Below are 20507 nucleotides of genomic sequence, written 5' to 3' on the forward strand. Positions count from 1 at the left end.
ACAGTTTTAGGTTAAGCATAAAACTATTTCAGACATCCATTAAAGCTATTTTCGTAGCACAACGGCGAAGATTAACATTTCTAGAAAGCTGTGAATTCTTAAGACTTTTTTCCCGTTTACATTTCAATATTAACAGGCGAGTCCGTAATATACCAATACACGATCACACACGTGATATCACGTCCGTATTTTTCGAAAGCTATTAACTTGAATATAGAAAGTTGAAAATTTTTTAGCATGTTTGTCTTGTTATAGCCGTAAGCAGATTCTTAAAAACCCTGAGCTGCTTGTTCTTAAATCTTAATAAAATACGCCTCCGTCTGATAACTATGTGTTCTTAAGAGCTCGTGTTTATTCACGTGATGCGGTTATATTTATATATTAAAGTCTCTCAGTTTGTTCGTTATAATCTTTGATATGAGAGTTTGTGGCGTCACGTTATGTCTAGACAAAAACAGGAATATAATATGTTATACATTGTATAGATCAAAGATATAATTGTTAGGGGCGAATAGATATGAGCAAAATATAAAAAAAATATCTTTTTATATGATTAAATATTTAATAAGAATGGAGACGCGGAAGAAACTTGTATTAAGTGATCTAGACACAGTAAACAAGCATTATTTCTGTAAATATAATTGTGTTACAAAAGATAAAACATTAAATACGTATATATATATATATAGTTGTATGCAAAAAAGAAAAAAAATTATATGATCGTCCATAACTTTAATTTAATTAATATATTACTCCAAAATAATGAAGACATCATAAATAAATAAAAAAAAAACTCCCAACTACCGGTGTTTAGTTTTACAATACATTTCGTACTAAGTTAATATCTGATTCAAAAATAACATTTGTGTAATAAAAATAGTCCCAAATCATCTTGTGGTTTGTAAGTTAATGTCATATTTAAATATATTGTAACAGTTTTATAATGTTCTCCGATTGGTTCTTACCAGAATATTTTGTTATAACAACATTTGATTGGTTTAAATTGTTATTACCAATAATAATTTAAAATATTGAAGGATATTTCTATATTCTTTGTATATTTTTGTTTTAAATCTCCTATCGCCGCAATCGATCGTTTTGGTGCCACGTATATTTGTTTACTCGAGCTAAACGCGAACATATGAAAGCGTGATTATTTCGAGTATTCGAAGAAGCTTAATTCACACTAACCGGAGATATTTTCATATCGACATATGTGAAATATTGACTTATAAAAAACATTACGACAGTGTTGTTTGCAAATAGTGTTATTTCCAAATTTGAAAATAAATAACCGATTTGCATATATTAATATGCAATACAAAATTAATTATAAAAATCATCACTGCTCATAGTTTTTTTTTTATTGTCTGTAAGTAAGCTATAGTCATAGTAAATGTATATAATATTATATTCGTTTATTACCAGGTGATCCACGTAACTGGACACATGCTGACAGAAGAAAATCAAACTGATGGAGATAAAGATACAAAGAAAATCGGCAAATCGGCGCTCGTAGCTGTGGGAAGACCGATACCTCATCCATCCAACATAGAAACTCCTTTGAACAATATGACTTTCCTCACAAAGCACAGCTTGGACATGAAATTCACTTATAGTGATGAAGGGTAAGCCTATTCTGAAAATTATGACCTCATAAATAATATATATTTATGAATTAAAATCAATAAGTTTATCATTAATTTGAAATGTATATTGGCTCCTCATGTAAATTTTACGACCTACTTGTTGCCAGTGTTACAATGAAAACAAAGCGTTTCCGAGCTAGCTTGTTTCTAACGTAGTTCCGGCCACCTCTGACAGATGGCGCTGTAAACAATAACAGTTCGCATAACCTGACAAAATTTAGGTAACACTCGACCCGCACTACGTGTAGCTTCAGAGCGTATTATTGTACTTGGCCGTATAATATCAACAAAATATCACCTTCAAATGTATTTTGTAGGTTAAACATGATGCGATTTCGCGGTTTTGTACTATCGTGTTCCGTTCACGATAAGGATCGGTTGTTAAAAATATTGTGGATTTTCAGTGTTGTGATTTGTGAATGTGATGTTACCATTTTGTGTTTCGTGCAATTATCGATATGTTAGTTTTGGAATAGATTTATGCAGTGGCGGGGTTTTTGAATTCGGTTGTAAGTAGCAGATAATTATATTAGCTATAAAGTTTATATTTCAATCAATAATCTAAAATAGATAAATCCTAGACGTGTGTAAGTGTAATATATTATGAGAAATAGTAAAAGGTATAAATGTATTGGCAATAGGTCATTCAAGGTTAACTACTTAGATACCGGTAAACATAACCTAAATGAAAGGACTATGTCAAGTTAGAGGTGACCCCTGGCTATGAAGGACTAAATAAAACATTTAAATAAAGTTGATCTTATGTTTTAGACGTTTTTAGTAACGTTTTTCATCTCTCAACATTTATAAAATATCTTTTTATCTATTCGAGGAAAGATTGGTATTTATATTTAGTTTAAAATTTGATTGTTATTTATAAAAATAAATGTTGTATTTTTGTTTTTTGCTTAAAAGCGATATCTTTTGTTTTAAGATTTACAAAGATAGATAATTTTTACTATTATGATCTTTAAATATATTGTTTATTATAAAAAAATAAAAAAAAAAACATTCTATATTTAATATTTACGTATTTCCCAATATACATAAATCCGTGAATTCGTGATCATTACAACTAAACATAATATTATTGGTAATGAAGAGATTATACTAGGTTGATATACACATATATGTAAAATTTATATATTGTTGCAGTCTTCAAAATGCCCTTGGATATGATTCCAATGATCTGGTCGGTCATACCCTGTATGACTACCATCATGCAGCCGACAGCGCTGTACTGCTGCAGCAATTTAAATCATGTGAGTACTCCATAAACAATATTACTAAATAACTAAATACTTAATAATTACAAGTCTCACCAAAAGCTTCCATCATCAAAACTTACTTGCAATTTTCTGATATTTATTCATAATTAATTACACATGATAGTGTCAACTTGGCACATGAATGAAATACTATAAAACTCACAGTATTAGCGTAATATTTAAAACTTATTTTAAGAGTAATAGTCAATGTGTACATACGAACTATTAGTATTTTATATATTTTTAAGCAAAGCGCCATCTCATTGTCAGAAGTAGAATCTAATAATGAAAGTCGGTCGCAAGGTTTTAATGTTATCTTCCATAACAGATGGCAGCACTGATGCTATATTTATATAAGTCTAACTTGCTCTTCATTTTATTATAAGCGATGACAATCCAAATCAAATATTCATTTTTTTCATTTAAATAAGTATTAATCATAGCTAAACTGAATGCATCTTTTTTATTGATATTTTAACTTTTGCTGATAATTAAGTAGTTTTTAGTGTTATGTAATACTTTTTTGTGTACAAAATATTTCGATACAACACATGCCGTTAATTGGCATATCCATCGAATTATGTTTTATTTTTGCCTTGTTTGTATTGCAATATAATATATTATGTAACACACATAATGTTTTCCCTTGTCAATACAAATGATTCATTTTCATGTTATAAGTAGATTTTATTTGACTAATTACAATTATTTCTTAGCTTAGCTATTACGCTAATAACTAATTAAAAAAACCTTAATAACTAATATGTAATTTATCGACCATGAATTTTTTCTTTATTGAAATTTCATTTCGATTTAAAGTATGATACTGATATTTTGAGAATATCATTAATACACTTCTGTTATACATCACTATGTTTTGGCCGCGGCGTTACTCCCCCATCGATTTCGTCATTTATCGTTACATATAAGTCAATTTAAAATCGATTTCTTTTCCTTTGAAATCTCAACGTACTAACACTAGTATATAGTTACGATAATAATCAAATCCTACAACTATTACAAACTATATGTCGGTTAATATATAATCTAAGTTAGATTCGCCCTTGCTCTGCCTATAATAATAGAACGTACTGATTCGTATTTCGTACTTGGACTACAGCCATCTCTTAAGTATTCGTATACACGTTCCAGCTTAGGTTCTTCAAACTAAAATAGATGACGGTGAGGGGTTTTTGAATTGCAACTTCACAATCTTACGCGACCGACGAGGGAAACCGTCCCGCTGTTGGTAACGTAACGTTAAAAGCGTGTGTCATTGTTACGGAAATAGGATAATGATTTCGTTTATAATAAAACAGATTCCTGATATAAAATGACATAAAATTCTATTATACTTTGTATATAAAACTTCATATGTTTGTTGTGTTATTTCGTAATTACGATTTGGGTTGTAACGTTTAGTTTATGGCCTCTATATTAAAATGTGATTATGTTCTATTTAAATTATATTCCTCTCTATATTATGTGCACGTTTGTACTTAAATTAATACACCTTTAATAATTCAATATTATTATACTGAGAGCATTTTTTATATCAAAACTGGTTCACGATAACTTGTTTGGGATGTGACAAAAATTAACTTGGCTAAAGATTTGCTATTACAAAATCTTGTCACACAATAAATATAAAAATTAAGCTTCAGGAAAGATCAGAGTACATTGTATATAACAAAATTGCCATTTATATGTGGATGTTAAAATGTAATAGATGTCTTAAACAGCGGCTGTGTGAACTAAGTACGCGTGAAATGGCCTTAAGAGAAAACTACTGGCTCTTCAAATTTAAGTACAGCCTCTTTATGTTTGTATTAAACAATGTATCCAGCATTATCTGAATTGAAACGGAGATTTTCTATAGCCGTAATAAAATAAATAAAATTTAAATTAATTAATACTAGGTATGTAGGTATTACATCGTTCTTTTTCCTTTTTCTTCATAAATGCGAGGCTGCTTTGTTTTGACGTATTAGTAAGAATTTGATGTCTTCATTTAAATATTTATCATATTATTATTCGCAATTTATTTAAAAAAATCCAATCACTCAATAAATCTTGTGTCTTCGGGGTTGAGAGAAAATTGTAATATTCCTTGTATTTCGTATATTATTTACTCCTTTGTCGAAATCTCAATGTAAATGACGTTAAGTTCAAAAGGGTCTACAATTTTATATAAAATACTAATTCCCATACAATCAGATTTCTATAAAATATATCAGTGAAAAATTTAACTGCATTCAATAAATTAATTCTCAAATATCACATCAATACATAACTCTAAATGATTGTAATACGAATGGGGTCATTTTAAAGGTGTCAGGAATCAGTATTGAACAAATTGATAGCATCGCCCGCATCGCCAGGCCTGGATATCATTCAAAGTTATTGCTATCTTCCGTCTCAAGATTAACGGCATATCTAATACTGTACTTAAATCAATTTATCTGAATTATTAATGATAGTAATAATTTTTAGAACAGTTAGTTTAGTCACCGCACGAAAACAATTCACGTCGACTGATATAAACGAGTTTTATTTTTAGAATTATCATCGTATAGTTTGAAAAGTTAACCAAAATAATGTCTTATTTACATATTTTCAGTACAAACATATAATTCAAAGCGTGTAATAACTTTGTTAGTGTCAACAATGATTTGGTAACATTAACGAATTATTTACGCTCGGTCCGAACTCTCAACGTGACATTTCGTATTTTTGATGTTTAAAAATTTTATTATTGCTTTTGACTTAAGAATTTAACATAATAGCCAAACCGACTTCGTTGTACCCTCGTTCGTTTGTTCCCTTTCGGAATTCGTGTTCATTGAATACTAGCTGTTGTCTGCGGCTTTACCTGCATACTAAAATTTTGAGATGTGCTCGATTATGAGTTTCCTTCGTTTTCTTGAAGATCCCTTTATCAGATCCTGACTTGGTAACAATGGAACTACCTCAGTACTGTGTTTTTATTTGAAGAAAATTGAAAATCAGCATTAAATTCTATGAATAAAAGTTTTACAAATATTAATAACATTATCTAACTGCGAGTGAGATTACTGTCATAATCGATTCACTCGTTCAAGAGATTAGTCGGAACAAACAGACAGACGTGCAAAAATTATAATAACAGCCGTTTTGATGGGTATCGGATATACTTTTATGTGACACACTTCAATATTATTAATTAGTATAGATAATAGTTATAGGTATTGGTTTCGTATTCGTTATATTAATATTCCGTTAAAAATTCATAAAGAATAAAACTCATATTTTCGTAAAATATGTTGATCACGGCTGCTGCAAAAAACCCAAACGTCAAGTGTATGTAGTTTTAAAATAATAAAATAACGCATAGTAATCCGATTATATTAGTTTTATTTAAATGAATACTCGCTTTAGTTTCAGATCTCATTATCGCATAAAGAAGTTAGGCATTATGCTTAGCACAAGTTTTCATCGTTACACCACATACGAAACGTTTCCCGTTACTCATTCAATAACCTACGTTAATATTATAATGTGCAAAGATTTTTAATGAAAAACTTTTAGCGCCCGGCAAGAAGTGTGACGTTGTAAACAAGTTGTAGACGTACTTTTAAAGACATCAACAACTCTTTGAGTTCGTCATACGAAGTAATTCCTGACATACTTTACATCTCATCACATGGTCAATAGAACCTCACATAGAATATTAACGTATATAATATTTTTGTTATCTGTATAGAATTAAATTAAATTATTGATTTTCCTATATATGTTATTGAACTTGTCAAATAATAGCAGCACATATAATTTTGATTGAACCGAAAATGATTAAACTATACGTAATACGCTTTATAATATTTACTAACTAAATACTTGTACATATATATGTTATTCTGCACCCATAATACGAGTTCGAATGTGACTAAAAACCAACAGTTTCCAGTATTATCGTACAAAAATATTTGTATATAATCGTATTGACTTACAGTATTTTATATTAATATTTGATCTACTTACTGTAATATGAGTTCAATCACTATTTTTTGTAAAGTCCACAATCACTTGTATTTTATAACCTAATTTTAATTTATTTGTAAAATTATTATTAATTACAACAATTTCCATAACAACTAGTAATTTTTATCTATAATACTGTTATCTAAACGCAGCGACAACGTTTTAGCTGCGTGATAAACATTTTACACGCACATTTTTGTGGCAACCACAAGGTCAAGTCCAAGGCCGTACGCATTATAAACATCTGTTCAATATAAATAGAGAGTTCATACGCATACTGTTATGTAACTTCTCCACGTGAATTAACATAGTTATTTAATAATTCGGTTTAAATCCATTAACATCTCTTTAATGGAATCGTCTATAAATCGCTCGTATGTGGTGAGTTCAATTTGTAAAATCACGTGCGTAACAGCCGATAATGTTAGAAATGACATTGCCGGCCTCGTAAATAAGACTTCTGCCAAACTATAGCAAATGCCTTCGGTTTCTGTTCCGGTTGCGAAAATAGAAATGGTACGTGTAAATTTATTTCGTGATTATTCAAAAATACTTATGAATCAACAATTCTTACTACGATTTGTGAGTGTTTGTTAACTAGGAGATAGCAGATACCTATGTAGGAAACGTTGATATTTAATTTCCACACCGGCAAAAGACTTGAAGTAGCCTGACGAATCGCTATTGTTTCTTAATATGTTTTTATTTAAAACTAAACTAACTACCTAAGTCGAAGTAGACAGACAAAGACTCGTGTGTCTGTTGTCTGTAGTCAAAATCTTAGATTTAGTGAGTGATGAAGGACGCCCAGCATCGAGAACCCTGAGTAGTGTCTACAAATATTTGTTTGGCTTGAGAGCAATATTTACTTATATCTCTAGTAGGATGTTAGCATGGCAAGCTTTTTACCTTCTAACAATTATATAATGTGTATACAACACGACTTCACTATGTAATATAACGTACGAACGTAATTTTTGCTTCAAAATGCTTCGGACGTTTATAAAGGTTGTAAGCTCTATTTATCTAAAGGACAATTAATGTTTTTTAAGTCAATTCATATTTGTTTAACTGCTAAGTATTAATTAATTTCAATGATTTCGTATTACAGAAGCAGTTGTACAAATACGTAAACATATATACTAAAATTATTATTATTTTTTTAATTCAATTTATAAAATATATATGTATAATTTTACATTCTAAATCGCTCACGAAATTATATTAACGCGTCATCGAAAGCTAAACGTGTTTTAAAAATTCTCCTCGAACTTGACCGTGAAATCGTGTTACACGCAAATAGAAGACGTTTTAGCATACCAATATAAATACTTCAAGATACTTCTAGAATGTTTTCAATTCAATATTAACATACAATCTATAGATAAGATAAGGAATAGAATTGAAATTTATCATAGTGTAATAAAACGCCTTGTCTCCGAGTTTAATGGATACATAAACGGCTATATGTGGTTCGGGATATATATAACGTCGCGGTTATGATACACTTCCTCGCTTGATAGTGAGATCCAGTTACAGACGTCTAGGGACGGAATCCTTTCAATATAAATTGATGCGAATTCGTTCTTTATACATGTGTATATGTTTATATAACACTCGCTTAGTTTCGCTTTCAAAAAATATAGCGTTGCCTATTAGCATATTTTCGATATCGTTACTTTTGAATCTACTTGGAGTTGGATTTGTATGCGTGTTATATAAAAATTTAATGTTTCTATTCTTCCATTTTACAATCACACATACATACATAATTTCCGTGATATACATATATATAAGCTATTGTTGAATAAACAATTGTTTTTCTTACATGTTAAATACGTAATATATATCGAGTATTGTATGTTTTCTGATAATAAAAACCAAGTAACTAATGTTGTGTTCATGTGTACTATGTATTATACAAAAACAATATATTATATAATAATAAAATGTAAATATATTATACCCTAATTTTCTGAATGTTATGTAAGTAAAATTCAATATATGTATATATATATATATTATCGATTGTTTGTGATTGTTAAATATTTATAGTTTGGTCAAGTGATAAAAATAATAAAAAGATAAAAAAAAATCGTTCATCTTGTGATAATTTGGCATTAACCACACCGCGCGAACATTCTGCTTTCACGCGACGGATGCGTGAAACTTAAATGTCATAGTTCTCATATTAATATCTATTTAAAATAATTAGCCGTTTTAAGATTAATTTTTCACCGAAAATTTTATGACAAGATAAATCAAAACTTCGATATTTATTCACTACTTTTAAAGAATAATTTTTGTATGTAAATCCTATATTTATTAAAAGCACGTCGAATAATCCCTAAAAAACGAAGTCCTGCATTTTATTTGTACGGACGTGCTCTGACGCTCTGAGACCACATTACCCGCATTCCTATATCAATAGCTTTATTTAAATTAACCTGGTCCCATCCAGTTGACCAACCTCGTGTGTGACAGCACATCATCTATATCTCTTTGTTCCCGTACGATTCAAATCTATACTAGCTATTGATATTTATTTCTTTAATCTGTGACTTCCTTTTTTAATAATTCACATTTATATTTAAAAACATTTTAAGCCGCTTAGTTTGAATATAAAATTTCGTTGCTATACGTTTTTTTCATTATAAAAAGCGTTCGATTTATTATTCGATATTATCAGAATTTTTTTGTAACAACCGAAATAAGTCGTCAATATTGTTATTTAAGATGATAACTTTCCATTTTAAACCAGTTACGCAAAAGATTATGTTGGGTATTATTAACACAATAAACCCCTTTAACTAGATACAAGTCAAGATTTATTACACTGAGTATAAACTGTGGAGTTCGTTTGCTGAATTACAATTCACAGCGCCCTTCAAAAGAGATACGTCCTTCAACGTTGGGATGGAAATTTTCCTTGATACTTGTTACAGATGATATAAAAGATCAGCATTATTATGCCACAGTAAATAAAACGTTGTTTTTTTTTTTTTAATAAAAGATTAATTTCATTCGTAATTAGGGTATTAAATTATATATAATCACTATAAAAATGTACCAAGTAAAGGCCTCCAAGCCCCTATTGTTGTAAGATATAAACTCGAGTACGAGGTCGTCCGTATCGACTGCCTTCAGATAACGAGCTATGGTTTACGGCCGCCAATAGTTTAATATTTTATGATTTCAGTTATAACTCAATTTTTCCGGTTCTTATGAAAGGTATTCTGAAATTAAAATTTAAAAAAAATGATACAGCTCTGTGAAATATTACGTTTGATGTGGTTGTAAATTGAGAATAGGGCTGCATTACAAGGGCTGTACATCAACTATTCATGACGCCATGATGCAGAGTTGTTTTGAACTTTTCTAGAACAAGCCATATTCAAAGCTACACGTGTCGTTTCGAGATAATACTGAAATAAGGTCGCCATATAGTCGCCAATATTTATATATTTTTTTCATATTAATCACCGTTTTTAGAGTGACGATAAATTTGATAATGTAAATTTAAAGCAACGTTAAAGAAAAATTATTTATGCCAAAAACAGGCTACAATTTCAGTGAAAAAGAAAGCCCGGAGCTGCTTCCCTAATTGGCTCAAATGTGAAGACAAATTTTGTTCTTAATTTACGTTGAAAAGGATGCCATAATATTTCAATCTACCCTTCAAAATAAAACCATAATAAGTTTTACTAACGACGTAGATATATTGTTAAATGTTTAAGTTTTATTAGTTTTATTAACTCTCAGGTGAACTTGATATGTCCGTTATTGTGATTTTCCATATAAGAAATAGTAAAAATTTACAATAACATAATAGTATATTTTTTGAGCAATACGAATAAATAGTATATAGACATTTGTATTGATCTACCCTTAATCCAGTTACAATTTTTCAACATATCGTTATATCTCGCGTAATCCTGTTATTTCTTACAATTATTTATATTAGGAAAACTAATTCAAGGTCATGTTAATGCCTTGTTAGTTTTTAGAGATTGACAGTAAAAGCATCACTGCAGCAGGTGATTGATCTCAAACTAATTTAACACAAGTCTACAAATACTTTGACCACAATAACGAATTTTATATGTACTTATAATATATAGTAGGTATAGTTTTCGAGAAGTAAGGAGTGACATAAAAAACTTAGATTACCAATTTTCATACAGTTTAATATTTTTTGTTACAAGTGAGTTTTTTTTTTTATAAATAAGGTCTTTTGGACATTCCCGTGTGTTAGTTCAACATTAATTTGACCTCATAGGTTCTTCTCAACGACTTTGATATTTGTCTTCAATATTTTAAGTGCGCATGAGAACCTTCTCACGACTGTGCGAGCTTATATTTTCTAGAAACTTGTCGAAATAGCTGAGCAAATACGGACCCTTAGTACACATTCAAAATGATTAAAACTTCAAGGGCTTCAACTAATTATAGAAACATTAACAAATGAAATGATAGTCTTTGAATGTATAAAATTATTGTCTTCCGTCAAATGTTTTATTTGTGGCCTAATCAGAATACTAGCTGTACATTTATCAAGACCCAAGAAACTGAATATCTGGAAACTTATTTGAAAGAAAGTCACTACAAGATTAATTTAAATTCCCTGCATCCGATATTTAATGGATTTTGATTTATAAGAGATGATACGTTTTGAGAATACGATAGTGTCTTAACAGTCAAATTTCCTTTATAATTTTTCATGAAATTCAACGAGAAAACATTTAAACTCTCCAACATTTCTGTTATGTCCGAACTGTGGGTAGCAACAGCAAAATTCAAATAGCTTTTGTTGTGTTCGTACAAATATAATCCGGTTTTTATAACACCTAAACTTATTAGCAAATTATTGTCTAAATAGAAGGGTATGATAAAAAAATAAATAATATCATTTCACTGTCTTTCCGCAACCTTAATATGCTCTATATTATATACTTTTCATAATTTCTGTTTAAGATTTTCGCTTTTTTTTTACCAAATATAAAACAACGTTTTCGGATCTTTTAAACGACTTCTCCTAGGCAATGGTATATTTCAGAATTATTCAATAATAGTTTTTTTAACACTAACCTTGCATGACAACAACTTATATTTTGTGAAATTAATTAGATATGAAGTTTATCTTAATTTCAAAGTATTTTTATGTAAAGAATTCTTTACGGGCTAACCTAACAAAGTAATTATAACATGAAAGTGTCAGCATCAAACTGTCTGTAAATGTAATTCAAAAACAATCCATTAATTTAAACATATTTAAAAAAAGATTATATTATTATAAGATCAATAGAATAGTTTAAACCTAGTAGAAACAATACCGAATGATATTGGCCCATTTGCGGTTTTATGCCTTTGTTCTACACTTGAAGACAAAATAAAGAAATGGAACTGCTTTAGATTACAACCTCGTTATATCTTTTAAAAAGATACCAATGTGAGATATTTTGTCAAATATTAGATCGATATGAACAAGTACTTTTATAATATGATCTTATACTTATTACGTAGCCAGGAAAGAAGATTATTTCCTTATAATTTATTCATCTTATTGTTATCACGCACGTATCAGGCCGAATCCCAGAACGACCATACATTTTTTCCACTTGAGGTCAATGACATTTTTACACCGATACCAATATTTATCTGGGGTCGCAGTTCACTCTTATTAGTAAAGGAAACTGAACATCACTGAATGATCTATCTAACTTCATGTAATAACCAGTTGAATCGTAAGGGAATTCCCTAAATAACGTACTGAATCGGTCTCCAATGCTAGCGCAGATGCTTGATACTTTGCCAGTTTGGCGCATAGCAACATTCGTACAACAATTACAAACATATAAATTTTCTTTTTTTTTTACACACACTTAATGCAACTCAAATCTGAGTGCATGAATAGCTTTGTTATTTTAAGATTAAGAAAGAATCTAAAACCCACACTCTAAAGACATTATTATCATCTTTTTAATCTGCCAGATATATTTGCATCAGTAAGATTTTCAAGTCTTGTTGAGAGGCTACTGCAGCAGTAAAGGGAACCAATGACCACTTAACCTAATTTGATTGACATTATATCTGCCGGAAATACGACTGACTGCCCATCTATTCACTTTTAGAATTTAGACATTTAAAAGCACAAACAGAGATGTAGATATCCTCTTATCCGATCCGATCCGATCATCTAATTTTTTATGTAATAAGAAAGTAATGTCCATAATTTCTTCTTTCGTATACATAATATTACCAACATAAAAGTAAAATTAAAATATAATTACTGTGGTTATTATTTGCTTGTACGTAGTGTTTTTATGGTAATAGTGTGTTACAATGTCATTGACATCATTCCATGTACTGTATTTAATCTACTTTCTTTACTCTGTCCCTTATAAACTAATCAATCGACTGATAACACGTACAGTATAACTCGGTTATAAATTTTATTTCATCAACTCACTAACTAATACATTAAAACTTTATAAATATCGTCTAAATTGATATTTTCTGTATTGTATCCAAAAAGTTATTTATTTCGGCAATGTTTATAAAGTTTCATAATATAAGTTAGGTATAAAGTTATCGTCTGTCCGATCTTTCGATTAAAATTATTATCCCCCAGTAACTTAGTGATAAACTTTGTAATAAGTTTAGTTCAAAATCTATTTAGCGGAGTTAATTTTACTGTTACATACAGAGTCAATAATTATAAGCCATTTTAGTTAAGTATCAATTTAGTCGATGAAGATATCTTCAACGGAATCTTACATTGGAATCGTTTTGCATTGGATTCCATTTTCATTTTATTATAATCCGATTGTCTTACAGCTTCAAGATATCTTTTTTTCATTAAAATTTCTTTATTCCTCGGCTCTAAAGTCTTAATCAAATTATTAAATGACATGACATTTAATAAGATTTATATATATATTTAAAACATATGTTTAGATATAAACTGGCTTCCCCAGAATTATGATTAAAATTAACTTCTCGAGCTTATAATGAGCGTTAAAGTTTTATCTGTATATTGATTGATTTTGATATAAATTATTTTCACAGTGTTCTCTAAGGGACAATGCGAGACCGGACAATACCGATTCCTCGCCAAGAAGGGCGGCTACGCCTGGGTCCAAACCCAGGCCACCGTCATCACAGACAAGCAACAAAAGCCAATTAGCGTCATCTGCGTCAACTACGTCATCAGGTAGGTCTAGATTTAAGACGGTTGTGTCAAACGTACATTGGATATAGTGAAAGTTATAATGTTATATGTACAATTTTATAACGTACGAAAAGGTAAGTCAATTTTATATTATTATTACATATTTTATACATGGTCTACATTTTTTACGATGTAATGTTTAAACAAATATTGATACACAAAGTGCTATATCAGCTATCTTGATAAGACGTTGATAATGCTACTGTTACGAGCTCCTTAATCAACATTAAAACGTAATTGTCGATTTGCTGGTGAAATTTAAATTATTGCTTGAAAAGAGGGAGTCATAAAATTTGTTAAGCCGAGGCTCCGACTCCATTAAAGAAAGTAATGAAAACAAGTTGTAGTTTCTATATACAAGTTCGAGAAAATCACTTTCTTAATTAGTAGGATGGAAAGGAAATTAAACATGTTTGTTCGAAACCATTAATTATTTCCTTTTTTTAAGAATTGAACAAATGCCAAAATTTATAATGAAGTAAAAAAGAATATACCTTAGTATAAGTTACATAAAGATGTACTTTTTTTTTCGTTTTCCAACACATCCAAATTTGTGAGGCGAAAACGTTATACGAATAAAAGTAATCATTTCTATTCATATTCTCAATATCGATTTGTGGTGGCGTTCGTGGGAAAAGTGTGACTTTTGTATTATGTAGGGTATAATGACTAGTATATTTTTCAATAGAAAATTGATTTTCTGTTGAAGTTTTATTATGACCGTCCTTCGCACTTGTACATTTTCTCGAACAATTGATATCCTTTCGGTTTTGTTCAAATCGCGATGTCGTAAAACGCCTCTGTTCTTGTAACATGGGACAATAAAGGAAGGTACTACGTAATCCTTTGATCACAGACGGTCTTCTTATGTAACAATTCGGCCTGCGGTAGGTCATTGGAGATTCGAGACTGCCACTAAGCCCTTTTCTCCTCTTTTATTACTTTCATTTTCTGCTACAATCTAGGATAGTAGATTCCAATGTATATATTTTACTACATTTACAATGTTTTGTTTTTATTTTATTTACTGTGTGTGTGACTTTACTCATACAATTGATATACATGTTTCGGACAAATTTCATATTCATACATACATACATATAAAAAACTAGTGTACAATAGCTGTTTATTACAATTATTCTATTAATAAATTACTTTGTAACAAATCGATCTAATGAATATCTCTATAACGTTCAAATTCGTGAATCATCGTTAGTTATAAGTGCAAATAAAATTGTTATGACAAAAATTAAATTTACATTAATCACTCCTTTAATTTTTCGTTGCTTCACACTACATTGTGTGGTGCAAGGTAACCAGAATTTTTTTTTTATTTTCCAGAAAGCTTCAGGAAATCCGAAGTAGACTTAGCATCCTCACCTTTGCCTTTAATCTTGATTTGTCCATTCATCGTTATGTTAGTTTGAGATAATTTTTAGGCTTTGAACGTCCATGAGCTCTTAATAAAACTAGGCTTTTACAGATAGGGAAAAATAGTTTTATATTTACCGATAGCGGTAAAAAAATCTTATGTAGGAAACCGACATGACATCAATAAATCAATAGCAAAACAAATAACCGGTGAACGAGTACTAAGCTGCATCAAATGTTATTTTAGTATGTCTAACAAAAAAATATTACCCTATACATCCTGTAAAACATGCACCGTGTAAATTTACTTGAATAACATGACAAATTATAATTTGAGAAGTAAATCTTCAGTAATTTCGTTGTATTACTAAATTGTAAGATTGCGTTGTAACATTCGCTCCATCCAAACGTCGCTGGCATTTCATTATATTTTTACTGCGTCATTTACTCCCGGTCGGACGTTAAAGCCTTACGATCGCAGCTACAATGAGTTTTTGTGTGTAGTAAAATTCTTTTAGCTTTTGCGCTCTGGACGTAAATTATCAGATATAATATAGAATTAATCTAAAATAACAGTTTTATCAATCCTCCGTCACATAAATTTCATTCGAGAACTGAAAGTTTGTCCGATATTCTTTACTTATATCTGACTCTGAACGCTCGTTTTGTAAGTCGAAGAGCACAACTTTCCATGACGTATTATTATATAGTCTTCCTAGCGAATAAATAAAAAAAAAATATTGCTGACATGCTAAGACATCTTTATCTTTTATGATAATTTTCCTACAACTTCGTAGATCCCTTGTTATAGGTAAATAATATAGAAATTTTCTTATTAATCTACATAATATGAAATGAAAAATTCCATTTTATTGTTTTCATGTCAAACCTTAATAGACATTTATCCATAAAACTTACTTTAACCACACTGTTCCACTCCAAAGCAGTGATAATTTACGAAAAGTTAAATTATCAAATCATTACATCCTATAAGAAACTATATCACATTAAATACCGGATTCAGGAATGGACATTCCCCTCTACCCACGGATCTATTTTTAGTAAATAATTAAATTATACGGGTTTCGGTAACCCAAATGTCTGACGTCAGGAGGGAATTAAAAATAACTCTACGTATTTGGGACGACGACTTTCGCTCTCCAAATATATATTTAGGTTGTATAAATAATCTTTATATCCTTACATTATAAAGTTAAGCTTTATATATGGGATAAGCTAAATTTTATTGCTGTATAATAATTACTAACATTATCTGACATCCTTATCCTGAAATATCTGGTCGATTGAAGTGTAGCGTATTATTTGGGTGGTTAAGTTCAAGGTTGATTCCATTCGGCGCTCCATCACCCACTACAGCATTGATTCTAAGGGCCTTGAACCCAGTTTTGGACTCTTGACGTTGTTTTCGGTCACAATAATAACACTTTCAGTTCTATACGTACATTAGTTTTATATAGCTTTTTCCTCTTAACGTAATGCTTATGACTCTCCAAGTAGATACAGTAATAAAAAAATGTAGTCCCCGCTGTTTGTTTTAATTCAGAACTTCTGGAATAAAACAGTCGGGCAGTGACGACATTTATTTATAATAAAACGACACGTTTAATGGAGTGCTTAATTTTGTAAAAAAAAAATCGTTGGTACTGAAAACAATGTATTAAAATAATATTTTTAACATTATTTTAATTAATTAAAATGTTTACCGTCGAAAATATCATCAGAGACAGGAAAAATAAAAATTTATTATATATATATATATAAACCAAAACAAATACTATAAATTTAAAAGATATATGGAACCATTGACTTGGAAGTTTTTCTTTATCACTGGCTGTATAAAAAAAATCCAATATGTTACATGACAAGGAACTTTCGCTCAAGGAAATAAATTACTAAGTTTTCGGGGTCTGTAATATTTCCTGATAAAGTATCGTCAATCCGACAAACTATCGGACTCGTGACATTCAGCCGCTTTGGCTTGATGCGTTGTACATAATGTGCCAAGGCTTCCGCGTTCTAATCCTTTATATAAACCATATTATATATATATAACTTATTTGTTTGTTAACAATATTGTTTACAGCGCTGTCCTGGATTCCCATTTAACATTTTCCTGTGTAAATTACGTCTAAACGTCATTTGGTCTGTAATCCTAAAGGAAACTGAACGCCCTAAAATCGTCAGAATCCCATAATAGTTAGGTTATTTATGTTAGGAATACGGAAAATTTATCTTATCAGTGTTGACGCGAGATAAGAGTCCATGACACCAGATGCAGCTAGAGCCACGGGTTATCGTTGCAATGGTTGCTATGAGCTGCATCTCTGGTATAGAGATAAAGAATTCATAGAACGGACATTTTTATTTGTCTATCTATCTATCTATATATCTGTCTATTTGTATTTTGATTAATTTCTAACCATTTTTTATATACAGAATTTTTTATTTATTTTTCTTCTGTATATGATATTTTTTACGGTCAACTAAAATTTAAATACTACTTTTGTATATAATAGTTTCATAATTTACTTTCCCTTATAATAAAACCACCTCTATATATTTAATGACCTTGAATTTCAATCTACTAAATATTATTCTGCCACATATACTTCATCTTCTTCAATGTTTGACAATCAGGAAATTGGAAGTAGCTATTTTGGGTGCTGTCGGAGGACAAACTAGTGTAATATTCGCGATAAGCTTATGACAATATCTTATAAATATTTTTGACTGTGTGGCGGTAAAGAATAAAAACCGACTTAATAAAACCAATGTCAAGTTAATATGACCTTTTAATAGTCCTAACATATTTGAATTTCATAAACAACGCATTTTTATATGCAAAAGTAAATAAATCACTGGTTATAAAGAACCTATCATAAATTCGTCAAATGAAATAAAAAAATTGATACACAGATATTTCATGAAGTCAATATATAATATAAATGATAGTAAGGAATCGAATAGAATTCTTTTTCATATCTTATATTTTAAACAAAGGTTTTTCTTTGTACAAACTACAAAAAGGGAAACCGGAACGCTGTTGAAATGATGTCTCATTGTTATATTTTATATAATAACAAAGAAAAATATATAAAAATATCTGTCATTGAAATTATTATAATGACAAGACAGTACATTTTTTTTCATTCTGTTACAAAAATAAAGGCATAATTATTACATAGGAACCAACGTTTGATTTATTTTGTATAAATTTTCACACGTCACTCACTGACGGGTATTCGTGCTAAGTCGATTGTTAGATAATTAAAAATATATGTTTTAATTAATATTTATAGAAATAATTAATTTATCTAATTCTTTATTTATTGAAGAAATAAAAGCATTATACTTCCTACTATTTTTTTTAATTTAAATCTCTTGATGAAGTAATCGTTACATTTTATTGTTTGTTTTTAATATTAGAAAATATAAAATAATATTGCAGATCGTTATTATTTGTATTGTTTTGTACACAATTTTATTTTTATACATAATTATTAACTGACGTTCCGATGCTAAATATAATAATATTTTAATTAACTTTATGTATAAATAGCAACGTCCTTAAAATACAAATAAATAAATAAATTTGTAATTTCATATCATCATTTATTTCTGTATCATACGAATTGCATATATTTAAAATGTGATAAAAACGTAACGTAATTATTATATAAAAAATGGGTACGTATACATTATATAGCTACGTATACATTTTTATATATGACCGTAGTAAAAAGGGTCTGGTAACAGACGCGTTTTACACAAATGCATTATTATTCCAACGAGTGTGGGCGACCTTAGCAGACCTCTCCACTAAATAGTGTAACGCATTGTTGGCGCTCTGTATAATTAAAATACCTTTTACAACAATAATATTAAAAAATATTATACATTTTATTTCAATTTATATGTACACAGCACTCGCAGCGACATCGTTCGCTATATAAGTATATACGAGGCGCTTTCTAAACATTTAAGATTTTTATCTGCTCCACCTTCAAGACAATGGACATTTGAAAGCTATCATTCAATGACATAGTTCCATATTAACTAACGCTTATCAAGGAAAAATATATTAAATTACTGCCAGTAAATATTCATAACATTCTTAATGAAGCTATCCGTTATACAACGATCGTTCTGTAAAAATTAAAATGAAAATCTCTTCTTTTTTAATCTCCAAACAATCTCAATTTATTTAATTTAACGGTAAACACAATAACTGTGGAATAATGAAAAAAATTAAATCAAATTCAGTTAAGCTTCAACTCGCTAACATTTGTACGTACAATTAAATTGTAAGGTATGTTTTAAAAGTATTGTAGTATTGCAGCAAATGACCCCACACTGCACACACCTGCAGTGTAACGCTTAGCGTTTACTTTCACATATGTGGGTCAATGCAATACATGTGATCGTGTTTATAGTATTTGAGACTGCGGGCCAATAAGTTATTATTAGATATTTATAACATCCAGACGACTTGTTTTAATAATTAATTAATCTTCGTTATATAAGTGTATATACTTTTATATTCAATTAACGTTAAGTGGTACTAAATATATCCTATTATTATAGTATCGTTTATTTAATTATTAATATCTATTACATCAGAGCTTACTAGTACAATTTTTATATATTTCATTGTTTCCGTTTTGTTTCATATTTTGTATGACATAGTTGTAAATCATCTTAATGTCTATTATTCATTGCCCATAATACTCTGTTCCACTTAAATTACTTATTAAAATATAATTTTATTACAGCTTTATGAATAATACATTCGATATCGGTTCATTGTGACAGGTTTCTCATGAATATTGAAAGAAAAAAATTACAATTTAAATTCTATGACATTGTTACTTTTATAAAACATTTTTAAACTAGCATAGTTTGAATTGGTTGAATCTAGATGTGAGCCATAATATATCTGTAGGATAA

At 29.4% G+C, this 20507-nt stretch overlaps 1 protein-coding gene across 5 annotated transcripts in view; it reads left to right on the forward strand.

Annotated features, from left to right (window-relative positions):
* LOC116773175 (hypoxia-inducible factor 1-alpha) overlaps positions 1-20507 on the forward strand; it is a 57605-nt gene that overhangs the window by 24870 nt on the left and 12228 nt on the right. For all 5 annotated transcript variants that reach the window (XM_061528570.1, XM_061528568.1, XM_032665577.2 and 2 more), the window contains exons 5-7: positions 1429-1628; positions 2805-2911; positions 14006-14150. In XM_061528570.1, the coding sequence (XP_061384554.1) occupies positions 1429-1628; positions 2805-2911; positions 14006-14150 (452 nt within the window). The remainder of the gene's footprint in view (positions 1-1428; positions 1629-2804; positions 2912-14005; positions 14151-20507) is intronic.

The sequence above is a fragment of the Danaus plexippus genome (genome assembly GCF_018135715.1).
Source record: "Danaus plexippus chromosome 18 unlocalized genomic scaffold, MEX_DaPlex mxdp_20, whole genome shotgun sequence".
Classification (NCBI taxonomy): Eukaryota; Metazoa; Arthropoda; class Insecta; order Lepidoptera; family Nymphalidae; genus Danaus; species Danaus plexippus.